At 54.5% G+C, this 18,637-nt stretch overlaps 1 protein-coding gene and 1 long non-coding RNA gene across 3 annotated transcripts; one reads left to right on the forward strand and one right to left on the reverse strand.

Moving 5' to 3' along the window:
* Positions 1–1,977: 1,977 nt before the first annotated feature.
* LOC127556885 (tigger transposable element-derived protein 1-like) lies at positions 1,978–16,697 on the reverse strand. Of its 2 annotated transcripts, XM_051990383.1 has the most exons (4): positions 16,384–16,697; positions 13,235–13,662; positions 7,686–7,771; positions 1,978–3,789 (listed from the first exon to the last, which is right to left on the reverse strand). In XM_051990383.1, exons 2-4 carry the CDS (start codon positions 13,638–13,640, stop codon positions 2,065–2,067), a joined length of 2,217 nt encoding a protein of 738 aa, XP_051846343.1. In that variant the 5' UTR covers positions 13,641–13,662; positions 16,384–16,697; the 3' UTR covers positions 1,978–2,064. The 2 variants fall into 2 exon arrangements, with proteins under 2 accessions (XP_051846343.1, XP_051846344.1); XM_051990384.1 differs by lacking the exon at positions 16,384–16,697 and having other exon boundaries at positions 1,978–4,093; positions 13,235–13,326.
* Positions 13,678–17,830, forward strand: LOC127556933 (uncharacterized). Its single transcript, XR_007952569.1, has 2 exons — positions 13,678–15,609; positions 15,669–17,830. It is a non-coding gene; the product is annotated as an uncharacterized LOC127556933 (long non-coding RNA).
* Positions 17,831–18,637: the final 807 nt, after the last annotated feature.

Below are 18,637 nucleotides of genomic sequence, written 5' to 3' on the forward strand. Positions count from 1 at the left end.
ACCTCTGTAACATCTCTTGTTGATGTCACCTCTTCATCACTGGTAGATTTCAACTGCATCATCTCTGGAATACTCCCCCTTCTCTCCTCTGAAGCTCCATACCTCTGGGTAACTACAATAGGGCTGGGTCTTCCTGCCTCAAATCTCTCTCTATTCCAATCCAAACTCCATTCTGCCAATAGGGTGATTTTCTTAAGATGCTTCTACTCACCAACCCTATTACTCAAGACAAAGTACTATAGGAGACAGAGAAATTGCCTCGAAACGCATTCTGGAGAAAGCAAGACTTGGGGTGGAGTGGGGAGAACCAGGCCCCAGGCACTTCTGGGGATGGGCCTTTAAACTTCGCTGCCTAGGAATGGTCCGAAACAAAGCCAGATACAACATGACTATTTCGCTGTGCTTGCTTGTTCCTGAGGTAGAATCGACTTTCAGAACAATAGGAATCCTTGCCTGAGAGGAGCTGAGACACAAGAGGCACCAAAAGATTTAAGCCTCAGTCCTACAGCCTTGCTTTCAGCCTTGGATAGTCGTGATCTCCCCAGCCAGTTTAGAGGACCTAAGTTACAGGCCTGTAGAGCCTAAAGAGGCTCTAAAGGGGCAGAAAAAAGGAGCTAGTAAATCTGGGTTCAGAAACTGTCAGGACAGAGGATCCTGTCCCAAGATGGAATGGGACTGTCCTTGCTAGGAGACTTCCAAGAGCAGGCCAAGAGAACACTTCTTGGGTCAGTTCTTGTGAAGATTCCTCTTCAGGACTGGAGCAGATTGGGCAGCTCCTGAGGTTCTTTCCAATTCAAATTCTGTGATTCTCTGCATGAAAAGACTAGTGACATGGGAGCCAGTCAAGAAGTGCACAGCCTCAGTGCAGAAAGGAGGGGAAGGACAGAGGCAGGCAGGAGCCTGGCTCCCATCCCCCAACCTCTGGGGAAGCTGGGCTGCAGGATGTAAGTCAGTCCAGAGTCATGTGCTTGGACAAGGGGCCATTGGGCCCCAAAGGCTCAGTTATGCCCACCCCTGCTTCCAGAACGAGAACTACAGCTGAGGCCCACCTGTAGGGGAGGATTGTCAACCCTCAGGCCCAGGATCCTGAGTCCTTACCCAGAGGGCCCTCATTCCCTAGCTTTCCTGTGGCTTGTCCCCTGGAGAATGCCTTCTGAAGGACACCGGCAGGTTCCATCCTCCCGGGAGGAGTCCACAGCCAGGGTTCCAAAGGGCACAGCTGCCTGGAATGAGCCTGTCTCCACAGGAAGAGGAAATTCAAATGGGGTGAGGAGGGAATGGATGGAGACCAGTGGAGACCAGTGGAGATGGGGCGCACAAAGCAGCCGAAGCAGGGGGAAAGGGGAGGAAGGAGGGAAGAGAAAGCAGGGAGGAAGGGTTAGCTGCAGAGTTTGGAGCCCAGGGACTGTAAAGGAGCAGAGGCTGCTAGCACAAGCACACAGACACACACACTCACACACCTTGGCCCCAAGCTGGTTATTCCCCCCCTTCTTTTCCTTCTACTGGGCAGCCATACAGAATTTACCATCTCCATTCTCCTCTTTCCAGGAATGACGACTGGGGGGGGGGGAGGGGGCGCCCTGGAGAAGAGTCTCTCCTTCAGTTTCCTGACAAGAGCCCCCTACTTAGCTCCCCTGGAGCTGGCAGGAAAGCCTCTTTAGGGGAAGCTCTGGCCCGGGGAGGCTTTTGTCCTAAAGGTCAGTGGGAGGAAGGCCTCCAAGAGGACTTTCTTCAGGGAGCTGGAAAGGCAGGGAAACGAGGACGACGTTTGTTTTCCGGTCCCGACTCTGCTCCAGCCGCCCCCAACCAAGTCCTCTCCCTCATCCCGCCCAGGGCTGCTTGGACCGCCCCAGGGGTGGTGCACAGGGGCAAAGGCTGCAGAGTCTTCCGGACCCAGGGACTTCGGGAAGCGAAGCTTTTTCCTCTGGTGGGGCGAACCCAACGTGCGGGTAACAAAATCACACGCGAGAAGGCAGCAAACTTTCAAAAAGCATGTATTTTTCAAAGTAAACTGAGCGCTGGGCCCGAGTCTCCGCAGCGGCTGCGGCTGGAGGGGGCGGCCCCCTATTTGGAGCCCTGCTTCTTCTCCAGGTACATGTCCCGGTAGCAGCTGATGAGGCTGTGGACGCCTCGGGACACCCTCAGGCTGCGCTCCAGGTTGGGGTCGTTGTCGGTGAGGATCTGGAGGCCGGCGTCGAAGTGCGAGAGCGCCTTGGCCAGGCGCTTGGCGGTCAGCTGGCGGGGGGCGGGCGGGGCGTCCTCGCTCTCCTCGCCGGCCGCGCGCTCCTGCTCCAGCTGCATCAGCTCCTCATTGGACAGGTCGGCGCCGTGGTTCTGCAGCAGCTGCACCACGTCGGCCTCCACCACGTCCCGGAAGCCCAGCTCGTGCGCCAGGTTCACGATGTCCTGCTCGATCTGCGCGATGGCCTCGGCGGGCAGAGACTCGCGCTCGTCCGACACACACTCGGGCCAGAGCTTCTTCCAGCCCGAGTTCAGGGTGGACTCGGCGAGCTCCTCCCACGACTCGGAGATGTTGTACACGGCGTTGAGGATGTTGTAGTTCCGCCAGAACTCCCGGATCGTGCCCTTGTCGTCCCTGTGGGCTCTCTGCTGCAGCAGGTGGAAGACCCTCCGCAGGTAGCAAGCCTTGAAGGTGGCGATCACGCCTTGGTTCATGGGCTGGATCAGGGACGTGGTGTTCTTGGGGAGGTACTCCACCCGCACGTTGTCGGACAGGTCGTCTAGGTTTCCCGGGTGGCCCGGGGCGTTGTCCAGGATCAGCAGCGCCTTGTTGGGGAGGTTGTTCTGGGCGCAGTATTTCTCCACGGCCGGGCAAAAAAAGTGCACGAACCACTCCTGGAAGAGGCTCATGGTCACCCAGGCCTTCTTGTGGGAGCGCCAGATCACGGGCAGGTTGGGCTTGGAGAAGCCCTTGAGGGCGCGGGGGCTCTCTGAATGGTAGACCAGCAGCGGCTTGAGCTTGAAGTCACCCGCGGCGTTGCCCCCCAGGAGGAGGGTCAGAAGGTCCCTGGCTGCCTTAAAGCCTGACGCGGTTTTCTCCTCCATCGAGATGAAGGTCCTGTCGGGCAGGCGCTTCCAGAAGAGCCCCATCTCGTCCACGTTGAACACCTGCTGGGGCGTGTAGCCCCCCTCCTGGATGACTTTCCTCAGGGCCTCGGGGTACTTGGCCGCAGCTTCTGGATCTGTGCTGACCGTTTCACTGCTAGTGCCCAGGTTGGGCAGGCTGTGGCGGGCTTTGAACCTGGTGAACCAGCCGCGGCTGGCTCCGAAGGTCTCGGCCTCGGCACCCTGGCCCTGCTCCCGCTTCAGATCCTGGAATAGGCTCTTGGCCTTGTCCTGGATGGTGGAGACGTTGACCGGCACCCCGCGCTGGTTCTGGTCCTCGATCCAGACGCTCAGCAGCCGCTCCATGTTCTCCATCACCAGGCTCCGGCTTCTGGTTAGCTTGGTGGCCACCTGAGGTGTGGCCGCCAGAGAGCTGGCCCGGATCTTTTCCCGGTTGTCTCGGATGGTGGCCACGGTGGAGGTGGAGAGCCCCAGGGCCTTGGCGATGCGGCTGAGCTTCTCGCCTGCCGCGAATCGGCGCAGCACTTCCAGCTTGACGTGTAAATTAATGGCTTTGCGGTCTCTCTTGGTCCTCCGGCTGTCGATCTCGCTCAGGGACCTCTTGGCCCGCAGGGAGGCCTGGTCCATGTCAACATCTCTGAGGAGCTCAACTGAATAGTTCTTTCCCCTCCCTTTGCCCAGGGCTGCCCCATCTCTGACCCGCTGCAAAATGGGGAGACAAGCATTTATTGATCTCAAGTTCTGAGGGTCTTGGGAGAAGTCTCTTAAACAGAAGGCCAGGAGAGGCCTACAGATGGCCTTAAGTACATTTCTACCCAGTTTTAATTTCCTACCACCTTCCTGTGGGAGTTGAAAGTCATACTTCAGAATGCAGCAAACCTTTTGGAAAGTCTTGCACCAAACAGGATGGGGGTTGGGCTGGGGCTTTTCCTTCAACTCTCTGAAAAACAGTTTGTCAATTCTGCTTCCTATGAGAGGGCCGGACTCCTTACAGGACCTTCTAGGGCTGGCCAGAAATAAAAAGCGGCCTCATAAGGAATCTTTAATAAGTAACGAGATTAAAAATGGCACGAGCCCGACTCGAGCACTTTGATCTGCCCCCCCCAAGTCATCCATTCTTCATTCATTGGAGAAACACTTTTTTATGGTTGGCACAAGCCTAGGAACGAACTAGGGTGGACCTCAGGGGCCCCAGTTGCCCTGTCACCTTACAGATAGGGCTACCTACTTGATCACTCCAGATCTGACTCTAAATCAGTGCTCTGCCTGTGGAAAGTCCCACACAGGCCTGTGGCTTCAGCCAACAGCAGCCCCCGCCCTCCAGTGAAGGAGTCCCTGCTTGAAGCTCCCTGAGAAGGGCTGGTCTAAGGCTGGGTGTGGGGACTTCTCTGATTAGGCAGCCCACCATCCTCGAAGGTGACCCTTCCCTGGTGGGAAAGTGAGCAAAGTGAGACCATTTCCCCTAAATTTAGATTGAAACTGGTATCTTGACAATCTCCCTTCACAATGGACCAGCTCTAGATTTTCTCCAACTCTCTGGGGAGTCTTCCCTCCCTTGAAGGGGAGTCCCTGCCCTGGAATGTTATACGCCCTCCCCAGGGGAAAGAGAACCTCTCTAAGACAAAACGGACTCTCTGTAGAGGAAGGGCAGCCCCTTTGGCCCTAAACCGTTCTGCTTCTGTAGCCCAAGGCCCAGCTCCCTCCCTGGGGCAGGGCAGCCAAGATGACCAATGGGGTCCCTTGGGGTCAGAGAGAGACAGCAGGAGGAGGATTATCTCTGAGACCAGGCAAGGGGCAGATAGCGGGTTCCCCACCTAGGGCATTTTCCAACCCTCGCAATGGCATCTGGGAAAATGGGAGATCAGGGCAGTAATAAACAGCTGGCGAGACCGGGTCTGATGCTGCCTTCAGCCAAAAGAACAGGGCAGGACAGACTGTGCCCACAGTAGACAGACCCAGTGCCCTGCTCTCCCAACCCAAAGAAATCAGAGCAGACTCCAAGCAGGGGGCTGAGGGCAGGATGGAGACTGAGTAGGAGAGCTGCCAGGAAGGGAGTCTAGCCATAAGGGAAGTGACGGCTGATGCTAGGTAGGGCGCAGAAATGACTCCCGTCCAGGACAGCACATTGTCTCTGCTGGCTGAACCAAAGAGTACAGACAGCCGTAGGAAGGGTTTTGTTAAGGTGGCCAGGGAAATGGTTCTGGCTTTCTGGAGAGGTCAAGGGAGGAAACACGGACATCTGCCTTTCAAAAACTTCCAGGAAACCAATCCTATCTTGAATTAAGCCCAGAGTGGAAGGGACCCCAGGGATCCACAATTCAGGGAGGAACCCTCTCTGCAGGAACCGTACCAAATGGTCATTGAGCTCTTCCTTGAAAGTTTCTGGAAATGGGGAGCTCTCTACCTCACAGAACAAACCACTTTCCTTGGGGTTTTCATCAGTGACTTCATGGTCTGCTTGGGGAAGAACACACTGTGTAGCTGAGTTGAGCTTCTCAAAGATCTATATAGGTCAGAAGACTGAGCTGACTCCAGGACTGACTCTGAACAAAGGCTGGTCACTTGTTGCCCATATACCGAATAGCAAGACGCCTGCCCCAACCACGATCAAGAAATCAGACTCTGCTAAGTTCCAGGCCAGAATCTCACCAAAAAGCCCGGCCCGAGTCTCCTGCCAAGGCCTTTCAGGGTACCGGAGAGGCCTGAGACCCACATGGTCCAGGAATCAGGCTCTGATCATCAGAAATTTCTCGGAGCAGCAGCATCCAGGTGGTTCTGAGATCCCTAGCACTCTGTCCTTAGGGATCAGAAAGGATCCAATCCTCAAAGCAGAGGGGCTGGAGGAGGAGGAGGAAGAGGAGGCCCCAACCAAACAGCACTTACCTGCACAAATGGCAAGGGATGGAGCCTGACCCTGGCACGAAGCCCGAGAAATGAGTGAACCAAAGCAGGGACCGACCGTCACAAAGAATTGTTAGTCTAGAGATGCCCCAAGTCTAACTGGGAAAGAAACAGCAACCCTTGCCAACTCGGAGCAGAAACCCAAAGAAAATCATGTATTTTTGCATAAGACCTTAATATTTGGAAGGGAGAAAGTGCTAAATTAATCATGCTTCCAGAAGGAAGAATGGGGAAGACTATGGCCTTCTCCAAATGGCACCCACAAATCAGACCAAAAACACAGGGGCAGCACAGGGGTTTGCTACTCAGAGCAAGGAAAGACCAACTAAGGAACCCCCAGAGTCCCTGGAAGAAAGGTTTGGATCTACTGGAACCGGAAGAGGGTAAAACACAGCCAGAAAAAATGATCCCCACAAGAAAAGGTCACACAAGACTTGGAAGCTTCTGCCCTGTGGCGCTCTTGGAGAACCCCGCTCACAGCCGAGAGGAGGCTGAAAAGGGGGCCTCCCAGTGCCAACAGAGACCCCCCAGATGGAGAGCTGAGTCCATGGTTCCTGCAAAGCTTCCAGGGAAGCACCTAGGGACTCAAGTATGAAAAGGAGAGTATGGGGGGGGGCGGAGAGGGGGAGAGGGTAGAACAGGGAAAGAGGAGGGGAGGAGGCAATGGGACTGGGGAGGACAGAGCCCTGGAGGATGGGCACCTGACTCCCTGCGTGGAGGGAAGAACTCCCCCTACAAACACACACACACACACACGGCTTGGCTCAAAGTATGGCTAACCCATCGAGGAGAATGACAGAGCTTAAAGGGGCCTCCCCACAACTGTGGGCAGAGAGCAGCCATCTTGGGGCAGGGCCACTGGGGGAGCTTGTACTTTCCTGTCCACCAGGGCCTGGGATGGAGACCAAGGCCTCCTGTGGCCTCTTCTGTGTCCCACCAGTATCAAGAAATGCTCATTCTCCTGCCCAACCCCAAATTCTCCAGGCTGAACCCCGAGGACTCCTGCGCCTCCCCCTGCTCCCCAAAGCCTCTCCGGGCTGGCTCTCGGCCCTGTGTCCACCCCCTTCCTCTCCGCTTTGACTTGTATTCTCGTGGCTCAGCGTGGTGCCTGGCACACAGTAGGGGCTTAACTGGATTTTCAGTTCTATACTTAAGTCTCCAAAAGTCAATTTTGTGGCTACAAATGGAGGGAAGTAGGGTTAGAGGCAGACTCTGCCTGAGAAAGATCTGGGGTTGTGGGTGGACCCCAAGCTGGACAGCAGCTGGAAAGGTTCACTCAGCTTTCCTGGGAGAAGTGAAACCCTCAGGTCTCATCTGGGGGGAGAGGGTCCAGATCCGATGGAGAGGAAGGAAGGGGGCCGCATGGAGAGCCAAGAGGGCAGACCTGTACAATCCCAGGCACTCACTCACATGCCACCACCCACATCTGCCCAGAACCACCTGGGGATGGAGGGTGCCCAGGGCAGGTGCCTACAGACCTGGGGGCCCGCAAGGGCCAAAGACCCTGAGGTCTGCGCTGCCCTGGCTAGGCCCCTGGGCCTAGAAGCTTGGTCCTCTCCCTCGCTTGAGGAACCTCATGGGTTTTCCCAGCATTTTAGGTTTGCTGCATCCAATGGACATGATCTCTTGGGCTTTTCAGAACCTGTGCTTTGGGTCGGAGGGAACGGGCTGAGGCTGCAGAGGGAAGCAGCACTCACCTGGCATTTGTCAGAGAGCTTGGCTTCCTGGTCTCTGAGGCTCCCCACATCTGCAGGATGGGCGGGGACCTGGGCTGAAAGCAGAGCTGGGGGGTGGGGAGGAGATGGGAGTTGTTAGATGGCCCAGCTGTGATTCAGGGCGCCGGCTGCAGACATTTTGGCCCCCCGTTGCCTGCGCGCTCTGGTCGCTGCCATTTCTCCCTACCCAGACCCATCCTGGATGTCCCACCATTTCAAGGCAGATAGTCAGCCCTAGCCCGGGTCCGAGAGCCACCTTCCCTGTGGCTCCCTCTGGGAAACCCCATGGCCCGAGGGTCTGCCTTCTGTGATGCCCCACTCCTGTCTCCCTCTCAACCTGCCTGCCTCCAGTGTCTGATAGGTTTTTTCCCCTTTCATTCACTCATTTCCTTCGGTCTTCCTTGCCTCAAATACAACCAGAACAGACCTAGCTTCAGACAGGGGCCTCCTTGGCCCGTAACAGCCCTCGGGGCCAAAGTCTGTCCTGGGCCTCCCTGAGTGGGGAAGAGAGGAGAGGAAGGATAAAGGGGGGAAGGGAAAGAGAAGGGGGAAAGAAGAGAGGTAGGTAAGAAGACAAAGAGGGGGAGGGGGAAAGGAGGAGAAAGAGGAGAGGGAAGGGGGAAAGGAGGGGAGAGAAGAGAGGAAGAGAGAAAAGTGGAGAGGGAAGAGGAAGGCAGAGCTCAGCTGTGGGAAGCACCTACCTCGGAGGTGTCTGGAACAAGGAAAATGAGCCTGATCAATCCCAGCGCTGCCTAAGACCTCTCCCTGTTCAATGGAGGCTGAGATTAGGGCAGGAGCAAGCCTGTGTCCTCATCGAGTAACATCCGATCTCTTAGGTCTCGGGGACTGGAGGTGGGGGCATTCTGCCCCCCTTCATTACCTCTTGAGTGCCCCCTTCTCACATTTGGTGATGTCCAGTTTGGACGGAAGGTTCCCTTGCCAGCATCTTCATCTTCCACCCCCAACCCACCTTACCGGCTCTCAATCAAGCCCAACTCTCCAGTGGCCCGACGCCATTTCCGGCACTGCTCTCTATTCCCACGGCCCCTCCCCACTCCGACCCAGATTCTCCCTGCTCTGTGCCCACTGCACATCAAACCCTTCATATGCTCCTGGGTCCAAATTGTTCCATTCCACCTCCCATCTCTACACTTTGCCTGGGCCGTGTCCCTCCCTCTTCAGAATCCTTGTTTGACCCCCAGGTTGAGCCAAGAAACATTTATTAAGCATTTGCTGTGCACCTCAGCTTACAAAAACAAAAAGCAGCAACTCCAGCCTAATGGGGGACAGCGGGATGGGGAGAGATGGGATCGATGGGAGAAGCCCCTCGTGCATATTGTACTGGCCGGTCCCCGCGTTCAAGGCGCTTTCCCCTCCTGAGTGTATGTCTGTCTGTGGGCATGTTTTACATGTGTGTATACACGCATTGCATTGTGCACACATGTACACTGTGTAGGTACACGCCTGTTGTACTGTGCACATGCACATTGTGTAGACATTTGTATTGTGTGGGTGCACCTGTCGGTGTTGTGTTATGTAAGCCTGTTGTGCGTTATATAAGTGTGTATGTACACATCTCTGTGCTCTGTGCGTTCACATGTGCGTGTGCATGGTATGCAGGCGCACCGTGTACATGTGTGTATGCATATTGCACTGCATGACCTTGTGCACGTGTGTGGGCGTTCACGTCTGTGCCCGTGTATGTGTGTGTATCTCACAGGGGAATATAATGGCACCAAAGGATCACTGATCTAGAAAGACCTGGGAGGAAGCTTATTTTACAGGTCAGGAACGGGTTAGGGAGAAGGAGCTTGCCCAGTGTCACACAGAACCTCGGTGACTCCGACTTCAGACTCAGTGTGCTTTCCTAAATTCCCTGGGAGACTGGAGGCCATTCCACTGGGTACCTGGCATCTTGCTGCCCAGACCAGTGATTTTATTGTGTGAGTAATGTAGCTGCTCCTTCAATAATTCAGGGTCTCAGAGCATCCCCCTGAGCTGGAGAGGGGTAGGAGTTGCCCAGAGCCAGGACTTGTTCTCTATCCATCCACATTGTGTACATACAACACAAATGAGATCAAATAATGAGCAAGCTCCTACTATGCACCTGGCACTGGCTAAGTGAAGAGTTATTAAATCAGAATTGCTCTTAGGCTCCCAAGATCAATGGGATCTCAGAAGGTATCATGTATGCCCCCTTCATGTGAAAGAAATAATTGAAACAGCCAAAAGCTGTAAAGGGACTTGGCCAAGGTCACATGAGTCAAGTCAGCATGTACAAATTAAGCACCTACTGAATGCCAGGCACAGTGCTAAGCATTGAAGATATAAAAGAAAGTCAAAAAACAGTCCCTGCTCTCAAGGAGCTCCCAGTCTAATGAAGGAAAAAAACATACAAACAACTATATATAAAGAACCTGTAGACAGATCAAATAGGAAATAACGAACAGGCAAGGCTCTGGACCTAAGAGCTATGGGAGAAGACTGTAGAAGGTGGAGTTTTAGTTGAAACTTCAAGGAACCTGGGAAGGTCAATAGTCAGAACAGAGGAGGACAGCATTATAGGCCTGGGGGATGGCTAAAGAAGTGCTCATGGCACAGCCAGGAGACCAGGGACAATGGATGGAAGAGAATGTGCCAAGGAATGAGATGTCGAAAACCTGGAAAGGTGAGAGGGGCAGGTGATGAAGGGCTTTGAATGGCAAAGCCATTCGTCTTTGCTCCTGCAAGTGAGAGAAAGATACTGGAGGTTACTTAGCAGGGAGCTAAAATGGTCACACCTGCATTGTAAAAAAATTCCTTTGATGACTGAATGGAGGAAGGATTGAAATAGGGAGATGCCCAAGGCGGGGAGACCACCAACTAAGCCTGAGAAGACAAGCATTTGTGCCAGAGTGAGGACAGTGTCAGGGGAGATAAGGGAACATATTTGAGGTGGTGCAAAGATGAAATGGACCAGAGGTTCTGCAGAGGTGAAATGGACCAGAGGTGCTGCAGAGGTGAAATGGACCAGAGGTTCTGCAGAGGTGAAATGGACCAGAGGTTCTGCAGAGGTGAAATGGACCAGAAGCTGCAGAGGTGAAATGGATCAGAAATGGACCATAGGTGATACAGAAGTGAAATGGACCAGAGAAGCTGCAGAGGTGAAATGGACCAGAGATGCTACAGAGGTGATATGGACCAGAGGTGCTGCAGAGGTGGGATGATGGACTATGGCTCCATATTAAATATGAAATGTGAGAGAGAGCAAGGAGTCCAGGGAAATTCTTGGGCTGGGATCTTAAGGGCCTTGGAGGATGGGCATGCTCCCTGTAGTGCCAAAGAAAGTGGGAGATGGGAAGAGTTTGGGAGTAGGATAATGAGTTTGGTTTTGGACGTGATGAGTTTTAAGATGTCTACCTGGACATGCAGATAGAGAACTGTGAATGGCCACTGCAGATGAGAGATTCGAGGTTAAGAGAGATCGGGGCAGGATGAGTAGACCCAAAAATCCTCAGAATAAAAACTGTCATGAAATCCACATGAGAGAATGAGATCCTCAAGTGAAATAATATGGGAGAAGAGAGGAGAGCCCAGAATTGAACATGAGACACTGAAGGTTAGAGGGCATGACCTGGAAGAGCGAGCCAGAAAGGCAGAAAAGGAATAATCAGAGAGGGGGAGGGGAACAAGCAGAGACTGTCCTCCAAACCCAGAGGGAAGCAGGTATCTAGGAGGAAAGGACAACCCAGAGAATCAAGGAGAACAAGGCCTGAGAAAAGGCCATTGGATCTGGCCACTGAGGGACAGCTGGTCACTTTGGTTACCAAGCTTGGAATGATTACGTCAAAAGTCAGACTGTAAGAAATTAGGAAGTGAAAGGAGAAAGCAGAGGCCCTGCTCATCCACAGCCTTTGCAAGTTCAACCACAAAGGGCAGAAGGAATCTAGGACATTAGTGAGCAGAGATGGAAAGGTCAAGTGACGGTATTTTGAAGATAGGGCAGATGTAGGCATAGATATGCCTTATAGTTGACTGAAAGAGCTGGAGGCAAGGGGAAGACTGAAGAAGAGTGGGAAGTCCCAGGACAGAAGGATGATGAGTGACTGAGAGAAGAGCTAGCCATCCCTCCTTCAGAGCTGGACTCTGAGCAAGCCGGTCATCCACCTTGAGCACAGACTCCAGGGACGAGATGGGCAGAGCCAAAGGAGGCCCACCTAACTCCCCTACAAAGGAGACATTGGCTCCTAGCTCTGGCGCCCCACTTCCTGAAGGAGGGAAGGGCAGAGGGGACATTGCTGCCCCTTGTTTGGGAGAGGTAGCAGCTTGTCCAAAGACCGCTTTGGGATGGAAACAGCCCGTAGACATCTTCCTGTAGCCCATTTCCCTGGAGAATGCTGATGCAGGGGGATTGGCAGACAAGACCTTGGGACCCATCAACCTTTAGAACTGAATGGCTTCCCTGCCATGCCATAGATGGGCTCCCAAAAGCCCCACTGCAGGCGAAACAGTGAGAGAGTCAGAAGCAGAATCACACTGAGGGGGAGAGAGGAATGTCCTGTCTGACCCCAGAGGGCCAAACTAGGGCCAGTGTGGGAGAGGGGGAGTGAGAATCCCAACCCTTGCCCCATTCCTGGAGATGCTCTGGACATAATGAACCCCTAATATGAGAAGGAGGTGCTGCTAGCAGACAGAACCAGGCTCTGAAATAGTGAATGCCACAAGGGAACATTTGAAGGAGGGAGGGAGGAAGAGGCAGGCTGACCTTTCTGGCCCTGTGAGGTAACATGTTCCCTCCCCAGAAATGCTGCACTGCAGGTGCCCAGACCCAGAATACACGAGCCTTCCAAGGGATGGAGGCTGGGGACTTTCCTGCTGCACGACTTCGAGGGTCCAGTCTCCAAGCAGGCCCACCCTGTGGGGTCAGAGGCTCCCAAGTGATTCGCTTCCACCCCAGGGGATCAGCTTTGTCAAGTGCCTAGCCCAGAACAGGTGTCTAATAAGCCTCTTCCCTTTCCTTGCCAAGGGCACAGCCTTGAATCCCAATGACTATTCTCTTATGGTTTCCTAAGCTAAGGGATTACTTCAGGAGCACCTTGGAGAAGGAAGAGAAAAAGACGGAAGCAGGGAGGAAGAAGGAGGAGAGGAGAAAGATAAGGGGAGAAAGAGGGGGATGAGGGAGAGAATGAGGAAAAGAACAAGAGGGGAGGAGGAAAGGGAGAACGAGGAAGGAGGGCAATGATGATGGTGGCGATGATAAATCGCTAACCCTGATGCAGCCTGACTCCATGGCAGGTACTTATACTCATGCCTTTCTTTGAGCCTCCCCTGTCCCGTGAGGTGGATGCTATTATCCCATTTCACAGCTGAGGAACCTAAGCTAGGAGGGCCCCCCGGCTAGCAGGTATCTGAGGGGAGATGTGAGCCCTGATCTAACCCCAAGATGCAAGTCACAGCATGAATCCAAGAGTCGGGGCTCCCAGGCAGGATTCTGGAGGGTCCTGGCACCCGTCACACCTTCTCCTAGCCTTCCCCTGCCCAGCTGTGCTCACCACTGTGTGGAAACATGTGGGCCAAGTCCTCCACCAAGGCCACAGCCTCCTCCCCACTCCCAGGGCATTGGGCTTCCACCCAGGGCCTGGTCTCCGGGGGTAGGACGCTCAGGAACTGCTCTAGAATGAGCAGCTCCACAATCTGCTCCTTAGTGCGTATTTCTGGCCTCAGCCATTGGTGGCAGAGCTCGCGGAGCCGGCTCAGCGCCTCACGGGGCCCTGCTGCCTCCTGGTAGCGGAAAGCGCGGAAACGCTGGTGGTAGTCCACCAGCTCGGGGGTCTCTCCAGCCCTCTGCGTGAGGGGCTGCGGCTCCCATGGGTTCCCTTCCTCCTCTTCGATCTTCACAATCAGAAGCCCATCCTCCTCCTGTGGAATGGGAACCTGAGGGTTTGGGGCCACAGCCATGGTCCAAGGCTCGGAATTCTGCCTAGGGGAGCAGAAACCAGAGATCAGCCACTGGTGAGGGAGGGGCCTTGGCTCCCTAGCGCCTCCCAGAGAAGCTTGGTTTGGCTTTCAAGGTCTAGGGCCTCTCCCTTTCACCCCCTCCCACCACTCTAGAACTCCGGTAAGGGCCCCAATCTCCATCCCCTGAGAGGCCACACTGGGCCAAGGAGCCTCATTGGGATTTCTGCCAAGGCCTCCTGACTCGTCTCCCTGCTTTGAGCTGCATTTTGTGCTGTCCTTAAAAGCAAAGGTTGTGTCACTGCCTGGCACACAGCAGGCATTTCATAAATGTTTCCCAAGTGATTTTCCAGAAGCTCCCACTGACTTGAATCACTCCCCTGAGCCTCCTGGCCTTCCCTCCCCATCCTGCCTTTCTCTGCTCCTCACACACAGAGAGCTCCCTCGACCACCTCCATGTTGCTGCAAGGCCTTCCCTCCTCACCTCCGGCTCAAAGAATCCCTCTCTTCCTTCAGAATCCCACCCCCCAAGTGTTTGTGCAGTGGTGCTGGGGTGGTCCTACATGGGCCTCTGAGACCCTTGAGATCAAACCATTTTGAATACATAAAGACATTTAAATTCTATTACAATACCGAGAGACATAACCCACACAAACAAATGCTCTTTGAGGGAGGGTCCTCAATTTTATTTAAGAGTATAAAGGGACCCAGGGACTAAAAAGTTTGAGCAGTATTTTTCTCCCTAGCTCTGTGGAAGACTTCAAATAATGACTTGGACTAGTAAGGGGTCCCTCCTGAGCTGTAAGGGGGCCTCCCTTCTAGAACACCCTCACGTCCTAGTCATTATTTGCATTTATTTAGTACACACTTCTTTTCTAACCCTCCTGCCAAACACATTCTTGTTTGCATTTATCAAAGGCCACTCTCGAAGAGGACAAAAATGGCACCACTACATCAGGATCCAGACCGAAATGACAGCACGGGGTCGGGGTCGAGGTCCACAGGGTCTGACTGGCTAATCAGACTCATAAGAGCTGGGATGCTCTGCCACAGGAGGCACACAAATAGTCCCTACAAACATTCGGCTGGCTTCTCTCCTAATTCACTTCTGCTTTGCTCTTAGAGCCCGGCACCTTGTCTGGCAAGGGCCGTCATACAATCAGTCCAAAAGTTCTTCAGAGAGCCCTCGAGTGTCCTGGCGGCACTTTTCTGACCACCTTGTGAGCGCTGGCCATGTGTCAGTTCTTCAGAAAAGAACAGTGTGGCTGCCCCCATGGAGCTGTGCAGGGGAGGCGGGACGCTTGGCGCTCTGTGGAGGAAAGGACCTCGGCGTGGGTCACCTTCTCCTGCCAGGTGATCTCGGCCAAGACCATTCAAACGGAAGCAAAGAGATTTCTCGGCAAGGCGCCGGTGGCCTGGCCAGGTTTCACAGGCACAGCGCCCGCTAGCTCTTCAGTCGGGTGGTCAGTCTAATCCCTCTGCTCTCCCACACTTTTCTTCGGAACCTCCCAGACTCCAAGCGACCTCTGGCACCACGTGCGTCGATCTCATTATCCGTGTGGACACCCCTGGAAAGTGCTGCAGGCGAGGGAGCCGATCCCCAGCACTCCCGGCTTCCCCACTTACCGGACCCAGGGTCCCCGCACGGACCGCGTGGTGCTGGCTGGTGCAGGACCTGGGTTTTCGGGTGTTAATTGCAGAGGAAAGGAGGCCCTTGGGCCAAATGTCTAATTTTTTCTGCTTCTCAAGAACAGAAGTATTTGTAACCCTACAAGTTGGCACAAAGCAGGTGTTTTTAAGAAATACTGTGTACCGAGAACAGGCCCCTGCGGCGGGCAGGCACTTAATGCTCACGGATGGGCGGGGCACACACTAGGCGCTTCATCCTGGCTCCAGAATTTAATGACCTAAACCACCGGGTGGGTCTTCATCCTCCCAGCCAGCCTGAGGGTCTTCAGAAGCTTCCCACAAGGTGCCATCCCCTCCCGGAGTCCTGAACCTGGGCCCTCCTTCTGGTGATATTCCCCCCAGGATTCGCCACCATTGGGGGGCGGCCCCAGGACGTACTCCTCCCGTTTCAGCCTCTCCTCCCACTCATTAAGCGCCTGCCCAGGGGCTCCTCCCTCAGGGCGCCTCGGCAAGGCCCGGGAAGATCAGGCTCCTCCCAGCTGGGAGGTCCGAGGTCAGTCACCCAGCCTGGTTGCCTCAGTTTCCTCATCTGTAAGCGGGGCTCGGGAAGGAGATGGCCAACCCTGCAGTCCCTTTGCCAAGGAAACCCCAAATGGGATCGGGGAGCCGGGAAACCGAGGGGACAGCGGCCACAACCTCTCCTGGGTGGGGGCAGGAGGGGACGCTCCGCACAGCGACCCCACCATCTGAAGACCCCTTGGAGTTTTCAGGTTCGGGACAACCGGTGCTTAGACTGTCACCTAGGAAGGTCTCGGTGCCGACTGGCGCCACCTGGCGGTCACGTGGGGACTGAGGCTAGGGCTGAATTAAGAGTCTAAAGTGCTTCCGACGCCAGGGGGCGTGCGAGCAGAAGCCCTGGTGCCGGAGGTGACGTCACACCCCGGCTCCCAGGTCCTAGGACCTCCTCCTCCCCCGCCCTCACCTGGTGTCAGAACCAACTCCGGGGAGGGCACCGCCCTCAGGACTCCACTTCCCAGCGGCCCCCACGGAAGCCTCTGCCACCTGGGCTGGCCCCGCTGTCAGGCCCAGCCTCCCCAAGTCCCGACGCTGGACTCACCGCCTCCTGAGACGTCGCACGGAGCCCCGCCGCCGTCGCGAACGGACACTGACCCCGTGCCCTGGACCGGAGGATCGGGCACTTCCGATTTTTTACGTCACTTCCGGGAGCTTTGTCCTCGCCCCATAACCTGTCTCTATGGCAACGCATTTCTAACAGGGGAGGCCGCAGCGTGTGTGTGCCGCTCGGGCCCAGCGCCTGATGGGAGATGTAGTTCGGCTTGGAGGGATGGCCTCCTGCCCCCTGACTTAGGCTACTCGGCCCTCCCCCCATATTGTCCACCTGCCAAGTGACCCCCCGCGCAGAACTTTCTCCAGAGCTACCACCTCTGGTCTGGGGCACTCAGCCCTGCCTAACTGCGGGGGCTGCCCATGAATAAATGCTCCAGGGAGAGCCCTGGGCTTGAGGTCTCTAAGTTAAATGCAAGCGGGGCAAGCCGGCTCATAGTTTGCCTCAGTTTCCTCATCTGTAAAATGAGTTGGAGGAGGAATTGGCCAACCATCAAGAAAACCCCCAATGGGGTCACAAGGAGCGGGGCAAGACCAAAAAGCACCCCAGAGGCAGCCACCCAGAACTCCCTCCCACCCCACCCCCACCTGGGGTGGCTCTGAATCAGGAGAGCCCCAGCAGCGGCAGGCAAGCAGAACGAGGCCTTGCTCTGGTCATCCCTGGACCTCCTCAGCGCTGTCCCCTTAAGCCTGAACCCACTCTCCTTCAGATGCCAGAGCGTGCCCGTCATGGTTTTACAGAGTCGGGCCTCTGGCTGACTGTTCATAAGCAGCACAGGTGGGGGCTTAGGACAGAGGATCCAAGTCACTGGTTGCCTTCTGGGGGTCCTGCACCAGCATCCATTTCCTTGGTGAGGGTTCTGTGTTGGGGGACCACAGGGTAGAGAGGGGACCTCGGGATCTCAAAGGGCGCGTCGGCGGAGCAGCCCCACTGGCCCTGCAGCCGATGCCGTCCATCTGTCAGGTTCGGAGAGGCTCTTGGCAGGCTGGCGGCCCTTGGGCGATGACTGGGGCCAACTCTGCACGCCAGGCCAGAAACCCAGACAGCGCCCGGCAGTAGTGAGGGAAGCATGAATTAGGGATCCACACTGTGCGCCAGGACCCCACTAAGCACTGGGAACACGCAGAATCCTGGCCGCAGGGATCTCATGGGGATGGCGCGTCCCAATACAGGCCTCACATTTCCTTCTGCCCGGCTAAAGCGTCCTTTGTGCGGAGGTGAAAGTCGTGGCGTTTCAAAACAAAAAAAAGATGGGGCTGAAAGTCTGCCATCTTGGGCTTTTTGACAAAAAAAAAAGAAAGGCAGGAAAACCTAGTTTTCCTTAGACTGATAGATTTGAGTGGATTTGGAATAGGTTGGAGTAGTTATTATTAGGGGCTCATTTTTTTCTTTTTCAGATTTTAATGTATTGATGTTTTAATAAAGAATGAAATAAATATGTATGGTTTTCTGAGTCAAAATATGACCTGTAGGGATCCTTATCCATGGTTTAGTAGCCTCCATTTCTATTGGAGTTTGGTATCATCATTCTATGCAACTATCAACTAAAACACAGGCCAGATTATATTCCCCCCTTTTTTAAGGGGCTGAATTTCAACTTGGAATCTATTCATAATTCTCTGCTGCTTAAGATGAAATTACATTGAAAACTTTGCTTGTAGTTGAAAAAATAAAATACTATATAATAAAAAAAGTGAAGTTACAGAATCGAGATCCAAAAAGACAAATGACAATATTAGGCAAATCCTAATACAATGAAATTTAATAGAAATAGATGTAGAGTCTTACTCTGAGATTCAGAAGAGAGCCAGAAGTGAGGAGCTTTCCACACCTCGACAGAGATCTAGAAAACACTGACAGAGCAATCCAGGCGCAAAAAAACCCAGTGAGTTCGTTTCTTCAGCTCAGTCTGTCTGCATCAAGATGAACCAAGGATGGGTTCTGCCCAAGGACAGCTGGGAAAGTCCCAGACCCACGAGGGAAGGGCTAAACTGGTGCAGGAGCAGGGTTAAGGAAGCGGTCACTCACACTCCAGGGACCTCTACCTACAACCGGGGTGCTGGGCTAAGAAGCAATCCTAGTCTAGGTTGAGTCCTGAGCAAGGCACTGGTGCAGAAGCTAATTCCAGAAGCAGAGCAGGAGCCTCAGTTCCAGCTTCCAGTCCAGTCTGAAGCCCGTAGGAATCTCAAATCAAAGGGGAGTCTGCAGTTCTATCCCTCAGAACCAGAACTCAGAACCATCCCAG

The sequence above is a fragment of the Antechinus flavipes genome, chromosome 3, assembly GCF_016432865.1.
Source record: "Antechinus flavipes isolate AdamAnt ecotype Samford, QLD, Australia chromosome 3, AdamAnt_v2, whole genome shotgun sequence".
Classification (NCBI taxonomy): domain Eukaryota; kingdom Metazoa; phylum Chordata; class Mammalia; order Dasyuromorphia; family Dasyuridae; genus Antechinus; species Antechinus flavipes.

Bases quoted from the DNA above. Each gene is read 5' to 3' on its own strand.
- LOC127556885 (XM_051990383.1), bottom strand. From the start codon at position 13,640: ATGGCTGTGGCCCCAAACCCTCAGGTTCCCATTCCACAGGAGGAGGAT. The intron at 7,772-13,234 runs GTGAGCACAGCT...CCCACCCCCCAG, and splicing joins CCACATGTTTCCACACAGTG to CTCTGCTTTCAGCCCAGGTC. The intron at 3,790-7,685 runs GTGAGTGCTGCT...CCCATTTTGCAG, and splicing joins AGCTCTCTGACAAATGCCAG to CGGGTCAGAGATGGGGCAGC.